Source organism: Acanthopagrus latus, chromosome 18 (assembly GCF_904848185.1).
Source record: "Acanthopagrus latus isolate v.2019 chromosome 18, fAcaLat1.1, whole genome shotgun sequence".
NCBI classification, from domain to species: Eukaryota; Metazoa; Chordata; class Actinopteri; order Spariformes; family Sparidae; genus Acanthopagrus; species Acanthopagrus latus.
In genome coordinates this window covers 2907893-2923936 of record NC_051056.1, presented here as the reverse complement: position 1 = coordinate 2923936, position 16044 = coordinate 2907893, and the positions used below count along the sequence as shown (strand labels likewise).

General features: G+C 42.2%; 1 protein-coding gene across 6 annotated transcripts in view; it reads left to right on the top strand.

The window, feature by feature from the left end:
• LOC119007285 (protocadherin-1-like) overlaps nucleotides 1-16044 on the top strand; it is a 205851-nt gene that overhangs the window by 89623 nt on the left and 100184 nt on the right. For all 6 annotated transcript variants that reach the window (XM_037076845.1, XM_037076844.1, XM_037076842.1 and 3 more), the window contains one exon: nucleotides 14800-15019. In XM_037076845.1, coding sequence (XP_036932740.1) covers nucleotides 14800-15019 — 220 coding nt within the window. The remainder of the gene's footprint in view (nucleotides 1-14799; nucleotides 15020-16044) is intronic.

The window sequence follows — 16044 nt, the reverse complement described above, 5'->3', positions numbered from 1 at the left end:
TTTACATATTGGGGGCAAATACAAACCTACATTCATGTGGTAGCTTGAGTTACCAGTTACAATAAGTGTACTGTTACTGTTACTTGATAGTTTTGATATTTTAGTTCATTATGCTCACCAAAGTAATATATTAACACATCTGGGTACATTCGAGTGCTTTTTTACACTTTTTTTGCATTTGAATATTCTCAAGTACTGTTCTTATTGAGATATTAGAGGTACTTTTACTCTCCATTATATTTAAGAGGCAAAATTGTACTTTTTACACCACTACATTTACTGAATAATTTAAGTTATTAGGTACTTATGCAGATTACATGCTCCATCTGAGCCAAAATAAGTTTTAACGAAAAACATTAATTTTGTTTTAACTTTTTGTACCATACTTTTACTTTTATTTCTAACGGGATTTGTGTATAAAAACACTGTCACTGTCTCTGTCTGAGATGTGGTGAAGGTGAAGTAGTGAAAATATGTACTTGAGTAAATGTACTGAGATTCAACCCCCCACTGCTGAACAATGATCTCAAAGTGATAAGATTAAAGTAAAAGTCCGCAGTGGAGGTCAAAGATTAAACTGCAGTGTACCTTTAAGTCACACACACACACACACACACACACACACACACACACACACACACACACACACACATGCACTCAGAGTCACAAAGCGCGGGTGTGAGTGGAGGAACTTTTCATGAAAACGGTTCAGCTGATTGAGTCTTCTGTTCCCTGAACTCTCTTCACTCTCTTCGCCTTTCAAATCTCGCCGTCTGTGAACCGAATTCGCGAGAGATGGATGAAAAAACCCTGTCATCCTGTTTGAAGTGTGTGTGTGTGTGTGTGTGTGTGTGTGTGTGTGTGTGTGTGGGGCAGGAGAAAGTAAAGAAGAGAAAATATATCGACACCCCCCCCCACACTCAACCACACACACACACACACACACTCTCCGCCTCCTCCTGACCTCAGCCTTCCAACACCAGCCGCCTCAGATAGACTCCATCTGTGCGGACACAAAGATTGGCAGCAGGACTTCAAACCAACGTTTATGTGAAAAAACCTAAAAAAAAACTCCTCAGCCCCTCCCTTTAGAATATGACTCTTGAAAGTGTCTGGTAGCTTCCTGTCATGTTTTATACATAGCGTTCAGATTTTAACGTTGGCACAATACAAGTCGCTCATTTAGCCATCTGTTTCTCAGGTGCAGGTAGCTCATTAAAGTTAGATTGTAGATCATTTAAAAGTGTTGTAGAAAAACGACTCTGCTTCTGTTTCCTGGTTGTTGTTGCTGTCATGCATCAGAGGGGAGATGAAAAAGCACAAAATAAAAACATGGGCAGACTTGGAGTTTCAGACCAATCGAGCGCTGTGAGAGAAGCCGCCTGCAAAAAACAATGGCAGCTCGTCAGGAGGTTAGCGTAGCTGCTCAGACACTGAACGTATTCCTCCACTGAAATGCATCTTACTCTCTTGACACAAGTTTGTTGGTAGTGCTATCCCACTGTTAATCTGATTGGTTGAAGTTATCCCGGGATAGATGGTGAAACGCAGATGGTCCGTCCAATCACCTGCCAAGTGCCTGACCTTTTTACAGACCGTTTCCAGGAGACTTCTCGGATGGTCGTGTGTAACAAACCATCTGGCGTATCAGGTTAACAAAGACCAGCGTCGCTTCACAAGTCTAAACTTGTGACAAGTTGTGAGTGAGGTGTTGTTCGATGGATTTTGAACATCCATCACGTCAGTCCAGCTCAGATAATCTCAACAAACACAGAAACGACCAACAAGTTATACTGAAGGCTGAAAAGGCTGAAAGTGGAATCCTACAGAAAACTTTGGGATAACACATATTTCATGTAATAGGAAATGTGTCCATCTTGATGGTGATGGGAATCATTACAGGGCTGTTGTTTGAGGCTAGCTATTATTTACACAAGCTTTTATTGGTTTTCTGAAAGTGATGATTGACTGATCATTGAGATGTTAGAGATATGCGGGTTGTTTGGATGGAATAGTTCAGATAAATAGATCAGAAGGTGTAAAATATTTGACCTGTCTTCCACACTAAATGACTACAATATGTAGTTTGCTACTGCTTTTAAAAACCATCTATATGAGCAAAGTATTGTCTTTATTATAATAAAAACATTGTTATTATAACCTCTTTATGATGTAATGGCAACAGAATCTCAGGAATACAGATAAGATAAGAAAGAACTATTGTAATCCAGAGACACTTTTTGTGCCGGAGATTGCTCCAAAAATGAATGGTACAATAGAAAAACCAGCTGGTTTTCCAGGTCAGGCCCACACACCTTTAAGACAATAAAGAGTATGAATATTAGTGAAATATACAAAATACAAAAAAAAAAAAGTGTCCAATGTAAAAACCAGTGTCTAATACAATTACAGCAGAGATACAAAAATCAACTTTCCGTTTCAACTTTGTTTCAACTTTTATTCTTTACATTTAGATTTAAAAATTTCTGTCGGACAACATTGTGCTTTTGGTCTGGTGATGTTTGGCACAATAAAATCTACACTTGGTTCGGGTTTGGGGAAGAACTTGTTTTGGCATACAAAATGAGGTTTTATTGGCACAACAAGTCTGGAAAACGTCCTGAACGTGACTGAAAGAACCTGGTTTTGTCGGTTGAAACAGGAAGTGAAGGATAGACTGCAAATGGTCTTGATTACTGATCAGATGAATCTGTAAATTGTTACTTTGTTCATTGGTAGCCTGTCCCAGACATTTACGTACAGTGTTGACGAAGGTAAAACAGGCTAACGAATGTACGAACTGTGGCGTATTGTGACTGTCATGTGTTTGGACTCCGACTGTCGTGTCCCCTGACAAAAAAACATGACTCAAATATGGCTTCACTGTTTAAGGAACTGATATTTCTGAAGAGTTGAAACTGACCCACTTCATATGTTGTTCTCGGGAATTCAGCAGATAGTTGTGATCTAACGTCTTCCAGCTAAAATAAGGAGGGAGTAGACATTTTACACGGCAGATTTTCAGAGTCGTAACTTCACACAGAAAACTGGGAAATCAGAGTTTCTTCAGTTTTTCTTCTCCCCGTCGAAGCTGGACGACAGCTGAGCAAAATCAAAACCAAATCTCCTCGCTCACATGTCTCCCTCTCCGTCTTTTTTATCACTCCACCTTTCGCTCATTCTTTTCATCCTCCCTCGCTCCATCCTGGAGCCAATTATAACCTGCTGCAGCATTCCTGACTGCAGGAGGATGAGGAGGAGGAGGAGGAGGAGAGGAAGGGAGGTGTTTTTAGGGATTAACATACCAGAGCTGTCAGCTGTAAACCACTTCATCCCCATTCTTTTTTTTCTTTTTTTTCCCCTTTTTTTTTTTTTTTTTTGCTGTTTTTCTGCCTCAGTTGAATCCGGAGTTATTTTCCTCCTTGTTATGAAACTTAGGGAAGTGCAGTTTACAGTAAATCACATGACATGCACATACATAAACATGACCTGGGACCACACACAAACTGTCAGAAATGAGGGGAAATACATGTTAATGCACGGAAACACACAGCGGACAATACGTAATTATTCAGATTATGTAAAGAATATTCAGGGAAATGCAAACAAACAGAACATAGACAGGCTTGAAGAAATGTCAAATCTACACACACACACACACAGACACACACATACTAACTCAAACAGGAACCTTAAGAGGTCAACCTATATAATGATGTCATAATGAACAGCTAAACGACCAGGATAACTTATGTCTAATAGTTGCAGACACACAACATTTAAGTAGAAGCAGCCACAGCAGCTACACAGTCAGCAACAGTAAATAAACGATGGGAGATGGGAGAGAAAGTCCCCAGACTCCCTTTAAGAATCGCTCAATTTTATGAGTTTTGAGCTCAGAGAAACTTATAAACTATGTTAAATGCTGAATATGGCATTTTTTTAATCAGTGGTGCCTTTTAGTAGATCAGCATTAAATCAGAACATGAAGCTGTTTGTCTCCATGTAAAAAGTGTCCGTTTGTGGCAGCATGTCTGTACCAGCCTGTCTGATTCTGTGTCTAAAGTCTTACCTGCCAACACTGATCAGCTGTTTGAACACACTGTTTACACTGATTTCACCACACAAAGTTCTTTGTCCCGTTGATTTATGTGTTTATTTGCATCTAGAGCGCAGAAGCAGGCTCACAAGTAGTCACAGGAGACATATGTTAATGCCAGATGTGAATAATGTACTCAGATGTACAGAAGCACTTCAGATGCATTGTGTAGATTAACTTGAATACACGCAAACTCATAAATGTGCTCCATATTTAAATATTCTGCTTTGTAACACAGTTTGTTAACTGAGCGACAGTTTATAAACCTCAGCAAGTCATAAATGCTCGTACATACAAAAATACAGCAACTGTGCACAATGTGACACTGTGGCCCCCCTGCTCATTGACTGAGGGTCAGTTCGGGGGGTTTTCCTGTCCGCCATCACCCATCAGCGCTGCGTTCACTGTTGTCAGTGAGTTTGAATGCTGCGTGAGAGAGCAGCGAGGCAGCAAATTGAAAAATACAAACTGAAGAAGAAGATTTATTCATTTCTCTGATCTGTATGTGTGTGTGTGTGTGTGTGTGTGTGTGTGTGTGTGTGTGTGTGTGTGTGTGTGTGTGTGTGTGTGTGTGCGGGTGTCACCCCCGAGTTCATTGGATTGCTGTGTCAGTGTCTCTGCCAGTGTCAGCTTTGAACACAAACGCACACACACCACAGAGCTGTCAAGACTGCAGCTCTGTGGTGTGTGTGTGTCTGTTTGCGTGTGTGTGTGCGCGCATGCACGCATGCGTGCATGTGAGTGTGTGTGTGTGTGTGTGTGTGTGTGTGTGTGTGTGTGTGTGTGTGTGTGTGTGTGTGTGCCTGGTTCCCTTCTCGACAACACTGTAGTTTACCCGAGGATATGACTTGTGTGTGTGTGTGTGTGTGAGAGTGAGTGTGTTCTGTGTGTGTGTATGTGTGTGTGTGTGGTTCCCTTCGCGACAACACTGTAGTTTACCTGAGGACATAACTGTGTGCGTGCGCACACACACGCGTGCATGTGTGTGTGTTTGATGCTGGAGGTGAGTGTGCTCCAGAGTTATGGCTCCATGTGCTCTGCCAGTATAACACTAGATTTACTGGCTCAGTGATAACACACACACAGACACACACATGCACAGACACACACCTGCAGGGCAAAGGAATGTAGGCTTACAACTAAACTCCGGGAACCAGATGAGAGACTCAGCTGACCTGTTTCATCTGCGTGTGTGTGTGTGTGTTGATGTGGGGCACAGTGATGCTGAGTGACAGATGCAGTGATACAGCTTGTTTCTGTTAGACAAAGGAGAAAGGATGAAGGGAGCGTCAGCACATGACTGTCGTGTCTGAAGTTATACAGAATATTTAAAATGTGAAGTGTACTGTATGTGGACGTGTAGTCCTGGATTAGTCTGAGTCCTGAATGTTGGTATCGAATATCCTCTTAGGTTCAGGCTCTTGTTTACTTGTTCTTTGATCAGAATATTAAAGGTTCCTATCACATTTTTGAAAATGTAACTAGCTAGCCAACGTTACATTCTTGTTGATTTGTACGTGACATTCTCACATTTAGACATATTTATAAGTTGAATTCCCTCCATTTGGTGTCAAAATGATGAAACTCCCTCAGTAACGTTGCTGCACTTGATACTTCTCCTCCAATATCAGTGCAGACTAGCAGGGTAGGAGCACAGGATGCCAGTGTAAACCTATAAATCAGGGCTGCACAATGAATCGCTAAATAATCAAAATTGCAAGAACTGCAATTTTTTACGTTCTCCACATGTGTGAGACGTGTCTGATTGGCAGAAACCGGTAGAAATGCCACATCATCATGATCTTGCTAGTTCTTCGATGAAAAGGAAAATTAAGATGTAAAATTGAATCATCCATAATAATCATCATTTATATCACAATTGCAATATCTGTAAAAATAATCACAATGTCACTTTTTGACCATATCGTGCAAGTGTTGCTGGTGTCCAGGTAATGGAGGGTGGAAGTCACTGATTGATGGCACGAAGTTGGTATGCTTTTGTATCGCCAATCAGAAAAATGATGGAAGGAAGGACACAGTAACAGGAAAAAATTACCAGAGCTGTAGGCTCCATATTAGAAACGCCTGGGCTGATGACATATGATGGTCTTGAAGTATTGTCCCGTTTGGTCACTCTGGTCTTAGGAGCAAGGAGGGATTTGAAAACAAGGGTAGGTGGTACTGGAAATGGGATTGAGCCAAAATCTTCTCCTACAGTAAGTTGTGTATGGACAACATTTAAAGATAAATCTGATGTTATTCTGTATTTTTTTATGTGTTTGTAGTTGTTTTTGGAGAACAATGAGGCTCAATGACAGAGGATTCATACAAATCTATTAAACATATGATGAAAAAATGGTCTTGGAGTGTTTAGAGTTTTGATACTGATGCTAAAACTCAAAAAACAAGACATCTCCAACAAGGACACAGAAAATGTTAAAGGCTGCAGCGGAAACATGACTTCTTTATGTTTCCCTATTTTATATTCTGGGTTTATCCCAATACCACACGCACACACACACACACACACACACACACACACACACACACACACACACACACACACACACACACACACACACACACACACACACACAGCATGCCGTGCATGTGTTTTGCATGTGTTTAGTGTGTCTGTGCTTGGATGGGAACTCATTTCCCTGCTGTGGCTTCTTCATTTGGATTCATGAGGAAACTTTACATAGAAACACTGAACGGCTGTTAGCACGACGCTTCACTGCTGCTCTCTGATCAATGTCCATTATGAGCCATCAAACTCTCTATCAGCATTTAATGAGTCAGATAAAGCCGCAGAGGAAGTTGATGCCATCAAGGTGATTTTAGAATGTAAAAATGCCACAAACAGTGGTCTGTGGCTTGGCAGCAATCACTGGTTAGGTTTAGGTACAAAAAGCACCACGTGGTTAGAGTTACGCAACGTTTCAACATGAAATACCTCTGGAAGAGGTCTTGATGTGTAGTTAAAAATATCTAGTAGTTTCATGCTATGCTAACATGTTGAAACACAGTCTAGAACAGTGGTTCTGTGCTGGCAGCCATCTCTGGTTAGACATATGCACATGCTAGAGATACCAGCTGTGTGCATGGCAGGTTTAAACACAATGATCAGCTGGTCAGGTTCAAGAAAAGATCCTGTTTTCACCTAATATATTTCTGGAAAAAAAAAAAAAAAAACAAAAAAAAAACCTAGAAGGATATTAACAATATCTAGTGGTTTCAGACTTATAAATATTAAGATCATACAATGATCACTTGGTCAGGGTTAGGGAATGATCCTGTTTTGGCTTATAATACCTGTCCAGTGGTTTCAGTCTTACAAATAGAATATCGACTTGAATGGTCTTTCACTTGGCACCCACAGCTTGATAGTAAGGTTAAGCGTACATAAGGTTTTGAATGCAGGACTTTTACTTATTTATTACTACTTTTTACTCACATAAATACCTCACAAAACTAAATACAAAACTGCATCAGATTTTGAAGATTAGACATGTTAAAGGAAAACACTGTAGAAGTTTTACTTTCAGTCTGTGTCTTTATCGATGTATCAACTTCCATTTCAAGCAGTTAACATTCTGTTTTTGCCCTCTCAACACGCAGTATATAACAGATATGAGGGTGCAAATTGAATCCATCTTAACAGCGATGAAGGCCGGTGATTAAAATCCAAGGAAAAGCAGCTCGCCATGGCCTCCTTCCTCCGCAGTAAACTGTTAATGCTGCACTCTGAACAGAGTTTCTGGAGAATATTCAGTCGTCTGCAGGCAAAATGCACATGTGCACTTTTATGTAAAACAAGGAGGCGTGATGAACCATTTTTCCTTGAATCCATAGTAGCTGACCTTCATTATCATCGCTGAGGGAAACACAGAGGCCATGAATATGCTGCCGAATCAATCATGCAGAAAGGCAGAATTAAAGAGGCTTTAACTGGAGCACAATGCAGAGTTTAAACAAGATGGCTGCAAAGTGTAGGAGGCAGGGCGTGATCTGTGAGCCTGTCAGCGGAAAAATTAACCCGCAGAACGACTTTTTCAAACATTTTATGGAGATAATATCACCCTCACCACAAGGACATCCTCGGAAACCAAGTTTTAAGTCCAAAAAAACCTAGTAGAATTGAAGCTACAGATACTCGTGCCAGACTTTGCACATTTCTCTTGGATTGGAGAGAGGAGGTCTGGAGGAGGAACAAGGAGGAAAAGGATGAAGGGTAGACGAATGATGAAAAAAGAAGGCGGAGGTAGCCATCAGAGGAAGGAGAGAGCAGCAGGAGGGAGAAATCAAAAGGAGTAAGAGGTAGCAGGAAAAAGGAAGAGGAGGAGGAAGATGGTGGAGGAATTAACAAGGAGGAAGAAGAGCAAAAGGAGGAGGAGTAAAGAATGAGGAAAGTGGAAAAGGAAGAGTTGAAGGATGATAAAAAAAAATATAAAAAAGGACCGTGTCGGTGGAGGAAGAGGAGGAAGGAGAGAAAAGCAGGAAGGACAAATCAAGAGGGACAGAAGCAAGAGAAGGAAGAGGATGGAAGTAGTAGGACGGTAAACAGCAGAAGAAGAGGATGAGATGTGGGGAGGTAAACACTAGTGTAGGAAACAAGAGGGAGAGAAATTAGAGGAGGAGGATGAACAGGAAAACACTGAGGGAAGAGGAGCAAGTAGGAAAAGAAGGAATAGTAAGCAGGAGAAGGATGAGTTGAATAAAGGTGGGAGAAAAGGAGGAGGAAGGACAGCAGGGGGACTAAAAGAGCAAGCAAAGTGGAGAAATTAGTAAGAAAAGGAGGACAGTCGAGGAAGTAGGAGCAGAAGGAGGTAAAAACACGAGCAGCAGGCAAAGGATGAGCAGGTGAGGAAGACAGGAAGAGGTGTTGGACCGAAAAGGAGCAAGAGGAGGTCTGATAAGAGGGACAGGCCTCCTCCTACTGCTGCTCCTTGTCCCACTGCAGGAGGTGATGAAGGAAGAAGAGGAGGAGGCCAGCTGTGGGTTCAGATAGATAAGAAGGCCAGGCCTCCTCCCGCTGCTGCTCCTCATCCTCCTGCAGGAGCTGCTACCAGAGGAGGAAGAGGAGGATGAAGAGGAGGAGGCGCGTTCACTGGGCCACATTGTTCAGAGATGATTAAAAACCAGCGAGAGGAGAAACGCACGACGCCTCGCTGACTGTTTGTCAGCCGAGACACGGAGAGGGAGATAACTGAGTGTGTGTGTGTGTGTGTATGCGTGTGTGTGTGTGTGTGTGTGTGTGTGTGTGTGTGTGTGAGAGAGATCCTCATTACCTCCCTCTGTGGGAGATAAGAGTGTGTGAGGCTGCATTGTGCATGCTTATAAAAGTCTGTCCTTATCAAGTATGCATGCACACACTCTTAAACCAAAACACACACACACACACACACACACTCCCGGCCCATGTGAAGAGCGGCTGCCAGCGATAATTCGACACAACTGTGTTGAATCTGAGTGGAGAATGAATGAGGAGTGGAAAAAGAGAGAGAGACCTAAAGACAGAGTGGGATCCAGAGGGAGAGAGCGAGAGCGATAGAGAGAGTAGGAAGTAACGAGGGAAAAGAGAGACAGACAAACGAAGGTATAGAGGGATAGACAAAGGTCTGTGTGTGTGTGTGTGTGTGTGTGTGCGTGTGTGTGTGTGTGTGTGTGTGTGTGTGTGTGTGTGTGTGTGTCATCCAGAAAACACTGCCCTGCAGCCAAAACAGCACTGCCTCTTCCCTCTCTCTCAGAGCTAGGGTTGTGAGTACTACGCTGCAGGCAGTGATCTGAGAGAAGCTGCTGTACTGAGCTAAGCAGGTGTGTGTGTGTGTGTGTGTGTGTTTCTTTATACATATAATAATGCTCATGCACACGTGAACAGAACATCTGCCTGCAGCTGCTGTTTGTACTCAAACGAAACATTTGCAGGTTTTGTTTCGTTTGAGCAAGGCAGCGATTCAACACAGCGCTTCACTCTGAACGACTTTGTTGGCATTTTTTCAGATGATTGTGAAGTGATCACAGCAGCGATGTGGCCAAAAGTATATAGACACACCTGTCCATGTGACATTTTCCTGAGGGCAGTTCTGATCACCACTCACTCTCAGGTTCTCAGGTCTTTGAAATAATTTTACAAATGTTGCTCTCTGGGAGATTTCACACAGGTCTGTTTTAAATCAGGTCCAAATGTTTAAACCATGAAGACTTTCCAACCATGCTGGAACCCTCTTGAGTTCTTCTTTTTTTTGTTTTACGTCTTCCTTTGGATCTGAAGTCACGATGAATCTTCTCAATCAATCATTCTCAACCTGTGAACACCATCACCACCAGCTGTGCTGGAGTTTGGTAGTTGAGGCCAACTGTGATAAGACAGAAAATAGGGTAGTGAGGAACATTTGGGTGTACAGTCAGGCAGGTGGCGGCCATTTTGTCCTCGATGTGATGGCAATCTAGAACAAGCGCAAGTCCTGCGTGGGCACAAGATGGCGGTGGGCGGCTGGGCACAGGCTGGGGTGGAGGTTGTTCTGGTTGTTGGTCGGTCTTTATGTTCCTCCCCTCTGATCTGCTCCACTTTCCCATGGTGCATCCTGCTGAGGTGGCACTTCTATTTCCAGCAAACAAACACACACACACACACACTAGTACAAAAAGGACAGAATAAACAGGGATTTGCAGAGTGTGTGTGGTGTGTTTGGGCGTGCTGGAGGTGACAGACAGGCAGGAGAGGGATCGAGACGATTTGATCCGCTTCATTTCTCCCTTCATGTATATATAGATGTGATTTATTTCCTAATGCTCACACAGCAAACAGAGCCGAGGCAGCTGGAAGCAGGAAGCAGTTATTAATAACTCCTGCTTCTCTGAACGCATTTAACTGTGAGACCGCTAAAGGGTCTCAGGTTGGGACAAATCTGAATATCTGGCTAACGTTGACTCTTCCTGGATGCGTTCAGTCATGTTTATATTGGGAGAAACTGGCTGTTCGACACAGAAAGAAACACTTCTGACTTCTTTAAAGTAAACAAACTTGTCTTCCACAATTTCACATATTCTTTACATCACCAAAGCAAACTGTAAAGTTGTGGATTTTTTGTTTGCTTTTGCAACCTGCAGTCCCAGTAAGCAGTGATAAAACAGGTGTTTCAACAGATTTAAATGAATATTATGCGACATGGACCAGCTTGAGCATAAACCCTTAAAATATCATCATTTGAGCGCTGTTGGAACAACAAATCTCATTTAGATGTTGTCATTTAGAAGAAGTGTTTTTTTTCCATTTTCATTGAAATTCTGCTGGAACTTGCTGCAGGTCCGTCACACTGATTAAACCCAGAAAGGCAACCCTTTGTTTTTTTCATCCAGACAATTGGCACCGAAATGTAAAATGTTACTTTGTAGAGAATTTGAATCCTTTAATAATGTTAACAACGCAGCTTAACTGTTGCAGCTAGACTGCAACCTCAGTTAAAACACTACCTGACTATCATCACACAGATGATGCTGGTTGGATGTTGGCATCTGGAAGTGGAAGCAGGGTGGAGGTAGGAGATGGTGATTAGTGACTGGGAAGATGAATGGAAGCTGTGAGGTCTGTGATTGGTTGAGGTGATCCGGGAGAGGGTTTGCTCATCCAGGGCAGCAGGAAAACACATGATGTCTTATGGTCCTTTTCTTAGTAAGAGTCAGAAAATAATCACAGCCACTTTGCTCACATCTTGATTGCTAACTAGCCAGCTAACTAAAGTTATATTCTTACAGCTGATTAGTGCAAGACAGTCCTCCATTCTAATGTATTTCAGTGTTACATTCCCCCTCTGATGACAAATGACACCTGAGCTGTAACTAAGTCCAGCAGTGAAGCTGCTGCATTGAACTACAAATAGCATTGTCTTAATACCAGAATGACCGTGTTAAAGAGAGATCACCAGTGGCATCTGTTTTCTTAAAATCCATCGATGACTACTGATGGTGCATGGGGGTCTTGCAGGATTGTCCCTTTTTGTGTGATAATGCAGCTGAAGGTGTGGAGTGATATGTGCTGGTGAGAGGCTCCCAAATCTGACACGTCCAAGTTTGTGTAGGAGAGGACACAGTGAGCTAGAAATGAACACACAACTGACAGTCCGGCCTCTGGTTACACCTCAATACAAACAAAAAAAAACAAACAAAACAAAAAAAAACCCTCAAAAAGTGGCCTCTGTGAACACTTTCAGAGCCTCTACTGACGATAAAGGCAGGATGTGTTGAGTCCTGTGATGCGCTGAGAGTCCACTTATTACTGAGGAGCATCTGAATGTGTTTACCTGGAGAGCAGCCTGTCGCCTGAAGCACCAGGGATCTACGCTTTTGATGCCTCAACTGTGTCCACACAGTTTAAAGGACAGCTCCGGTGTGGTTTCAGCTTTTGTACATTTTCCATCACTGTGACATTAATTCAGCCTGGTTGTGCCTCGGCGCCGCACAGATACAGATATTTTTAAATCCGTTTAGCCGAACATCTCAGCAGAGAAAACAACTGGTGACCGTCATCACAAAGCAGCTTTGAATTATTTTAAATATTCACTGTAACGAGCAGTGGAGCCAACATGTAACCGGTTGGTTTCTTGTTTGAACTCTGAGGAAGAAATACACATTTTCGTGAGGCAGTGAATCGTTCAGCTGCTGCTCAGAAAAGTGACGATAAAGGCGTTACAAAGGGCTCAAACCCAGTCTGTGTCTGTGTGACGATCTGCTGGTGTTACTGGTTCAGGGTCCTGACAGCGCTCAGTTGCCATGGTGATGGAGTATCTGCCGAGCCAGGGATGCTGCTCTTTATCAGCCCGGGCCGGTCAGGTGTGTGTGTGAGCATGAATGTGTGATTGAAATGTTTGACCGGCCATTGTGTGCCTTTGAATTAGGACACCGTTTGTTTGGCAGCACTCTGTACTTGCCAAGTGTGTGTGTGTGTGTGTGTGTGTGTGTGTGTGTGTGTGTGTGTGTGTGTGTGTGTGTGTGTGTGAGTGGCGTCCAGTGTCCCTGCAGCGCTATAGGGAGGCTAATTGTATTTTAATTACAAAACCATCAAACACGCGAGTCAGACAGCTACCTTCCACCCCCAGAAACACACAGTAAATGGAGCAGTAAAGTGTGTGTGTGTGTGTGTGTGTGTGTGTGTGTGTGTGCAGCCGGCTGCTTTTTATTAAAACCCTCTGCTTCATGACAGGAATGACTCTGCGGGAGACGAACCGAGCACATGCTGGAGAATTTCACACAGACCTAACAATCAAGTGTCAAATCTGATGTATCCGAATGCAGTCTAATCTAAATATAGAGTCATGTGAGATGGGAAGCAGATGAAGGCTCAATTTGTATGAAAATATCAGTTTACTGTAAATAATGCTAATAATGTTGCATAAAATACAAATAGTATATGATTAAATGTCCTAGAATATCTGCTATTAAATGTACTTGAGTATGGAAAGTTCAAATGAATGATACATCATCTTCAGCTTATTTATATGCTGTTTACTATGTGATGATTGATAATTGTATCCAATTGCAGGTACATTTTTACATTTTAAGAAGGCTCTGATGCAGCATGTGATCTCCAAAGTAACTAATACCTAAATTTAGCAAATATATGTAGTTGAGTAAAAAAGCACAATATTTGCCTCCAGAATGTAGCAGAGTGGTAGTATTTAGTAGCAGAAAATGGAAATACGCAGGTAAAATAAGACTGCCTCAAAATGTTAGTATAGTACTTGAGTAAATGTACTTAGTTACATTCTTCCTGTGCTCTGAAGTCCTACTCCAGGCAGAGTCAACCCAGGACCACTAGCTGCATGGCTAACTGAGCTAACTAGCTAAGGGCAGCTAGAGTTAGCAGCAGTTATTGGTTACTGTAGAGACGCCTCCTGCTTGTCTATAGTATAAATTTGACATGTACATTCTGAGACATCTTTTACTTTATCATTTCAATATGAAGGTCTTGTACTTGCAGATTTTCATGCACCAACACAACACTGAGATGCTTCTTTGCATTTTTCTGACATTTTATCACTTTTACACTCTGACCCTGAGGACGCATGATTACATTTTTGGTGAATATTCTGTAATTTAAATGACAAAGTTGAAAAACTGAAAAATCTTGCTCGCCTTTACTCATTTACAGTCAACAGTCACAAGAGGGCCCCATGTTTTATGGTTCATTTTGCTCTGAAGATGAAGTTGAGTGTAGTGTGGGTCAGATGAAGATGTCAGTGTCTTCAGCTGCCTGTTTTGTTTTTGTTTTTTTTTAAATAAAATATCATAAAAGATTAATGAAAGATAATCAGAGATAAGATGACATGAAAGCAGCGATAGGATGAAATGAGGTCTGTGATCAGATGAAAGCTGACTGGTTCTTGTGGTTTAAGGAGTAAAATTAAAGTTAAAGTAGAAGATCAAATCAGTGAGTTGGAGAACAGAGAGCAAAGTAATGGAAGTTTTTTGGGAAGCGATTGGTTGAGTCATTGTGTCTAAATGACTTCTTTAAAGTTATTTTTACAGCCTGGCTTCTTCTTGGTGTCTTTAATCATTTCAATTGTTTCATCTGCATTAGATCAAGCGGAGAGTGATTTTTTTAATAAAACCATCTCATATGTTAAATTTAACTTAAAGTGTCATGATGAGCCTTAAATGTTTGAGAAACTAATCTTGCTCTCTCCATCTGCCAATCACAGCTCCCCCACCGCCGAGTGACCTTCTCCACGGCCAATCAGGCGCAGGACCTGCAGGACGCGTCCCAGCACAGCTACTATGACAGCGGCCTGGAGGAGTCAGAGACGCCCAGCTCCAAGTCATCGTCAGGGCCGCGGATTGGCCCGCTGGCGCTGCCGGAGGACCACTACGAGCGGACCACGCCCGACGGCAGCATTGGCGAGATGGAGCACCCGGAGAACGGTAAGACCAGGTGGAGTTTCCCCTCCCTCTACTCCTCTTTCCACCTCCTCCATCCATCAGCACACACTCACAAAAACCAATAAACACTCCTTGCTTTCTCACACATTAACACTTTCAATTACACACACACGTTGCACCGTGTGTCAAAATGCAGTGTGTCAGCAGGAATGTTCCATTTTTAATCAGACTCCCAGAATACCCTGCACTGTGTATACCTTCGTTAAAGAGGTGTGTGACCTCACAGCAGCACAACACAATCAATATGCAACATAATCAACTCCCATGGCTTAACGAATTAACATCCCAATTATGTAAATCATACCGAGTCCAACCTTCCATCAGCTCCACTTATAGATCCACAGAGGGAGGCTATAGCAGGGAGTACGCTAACACAATAATACACTCCCACTCTCCTCAGTTGTTAGCATTTATCAGCCTGTCATCATCATGTTAGCATGTTGATTTTTATCTTATCAGATTTTGTCTGCCTGTTACCATTCACAGGACATCAGCTTTGAAGTAACTAACAATGCTAACAGGTTATGGGAATGGTTAGCCAGTTAGCCGTAGCCTGTTAGCAGAAATGATAAACTGTGTGATGATGCTACATCATCATAAAAATTCCCCACAACACACAGAGATGGGTTTTCGGCTTCAACTTTCTATGTCTTGTTGGCATATTACTACCATGACTTAGTGTGCTGACTCTGACTGGGCTAGTAAAACATTCCCTACCATTACTGAATGTTGCCAATGGGTGAAAAGTATGCCAATGATCCTACATCATTATTACACTTTTTTTTTTCTTCTAAAAAGACATAAACTTGCTTTTTGCTTTGCTTTTGCTATGTTTGAAGCCCATTTAGTGTGGAACGAACTAGCCTAGCTGCAATCACATGTAGCGACAAATCTTCTTAGTATGTGTTTTCCCAATGTTAGCCATAGACATACTGAAATTTGAGGAATAAAAGTTCCTTGTACAGACTTTTAACACAACAGCTTTGGTGTTACTTACTTTTCCTGTT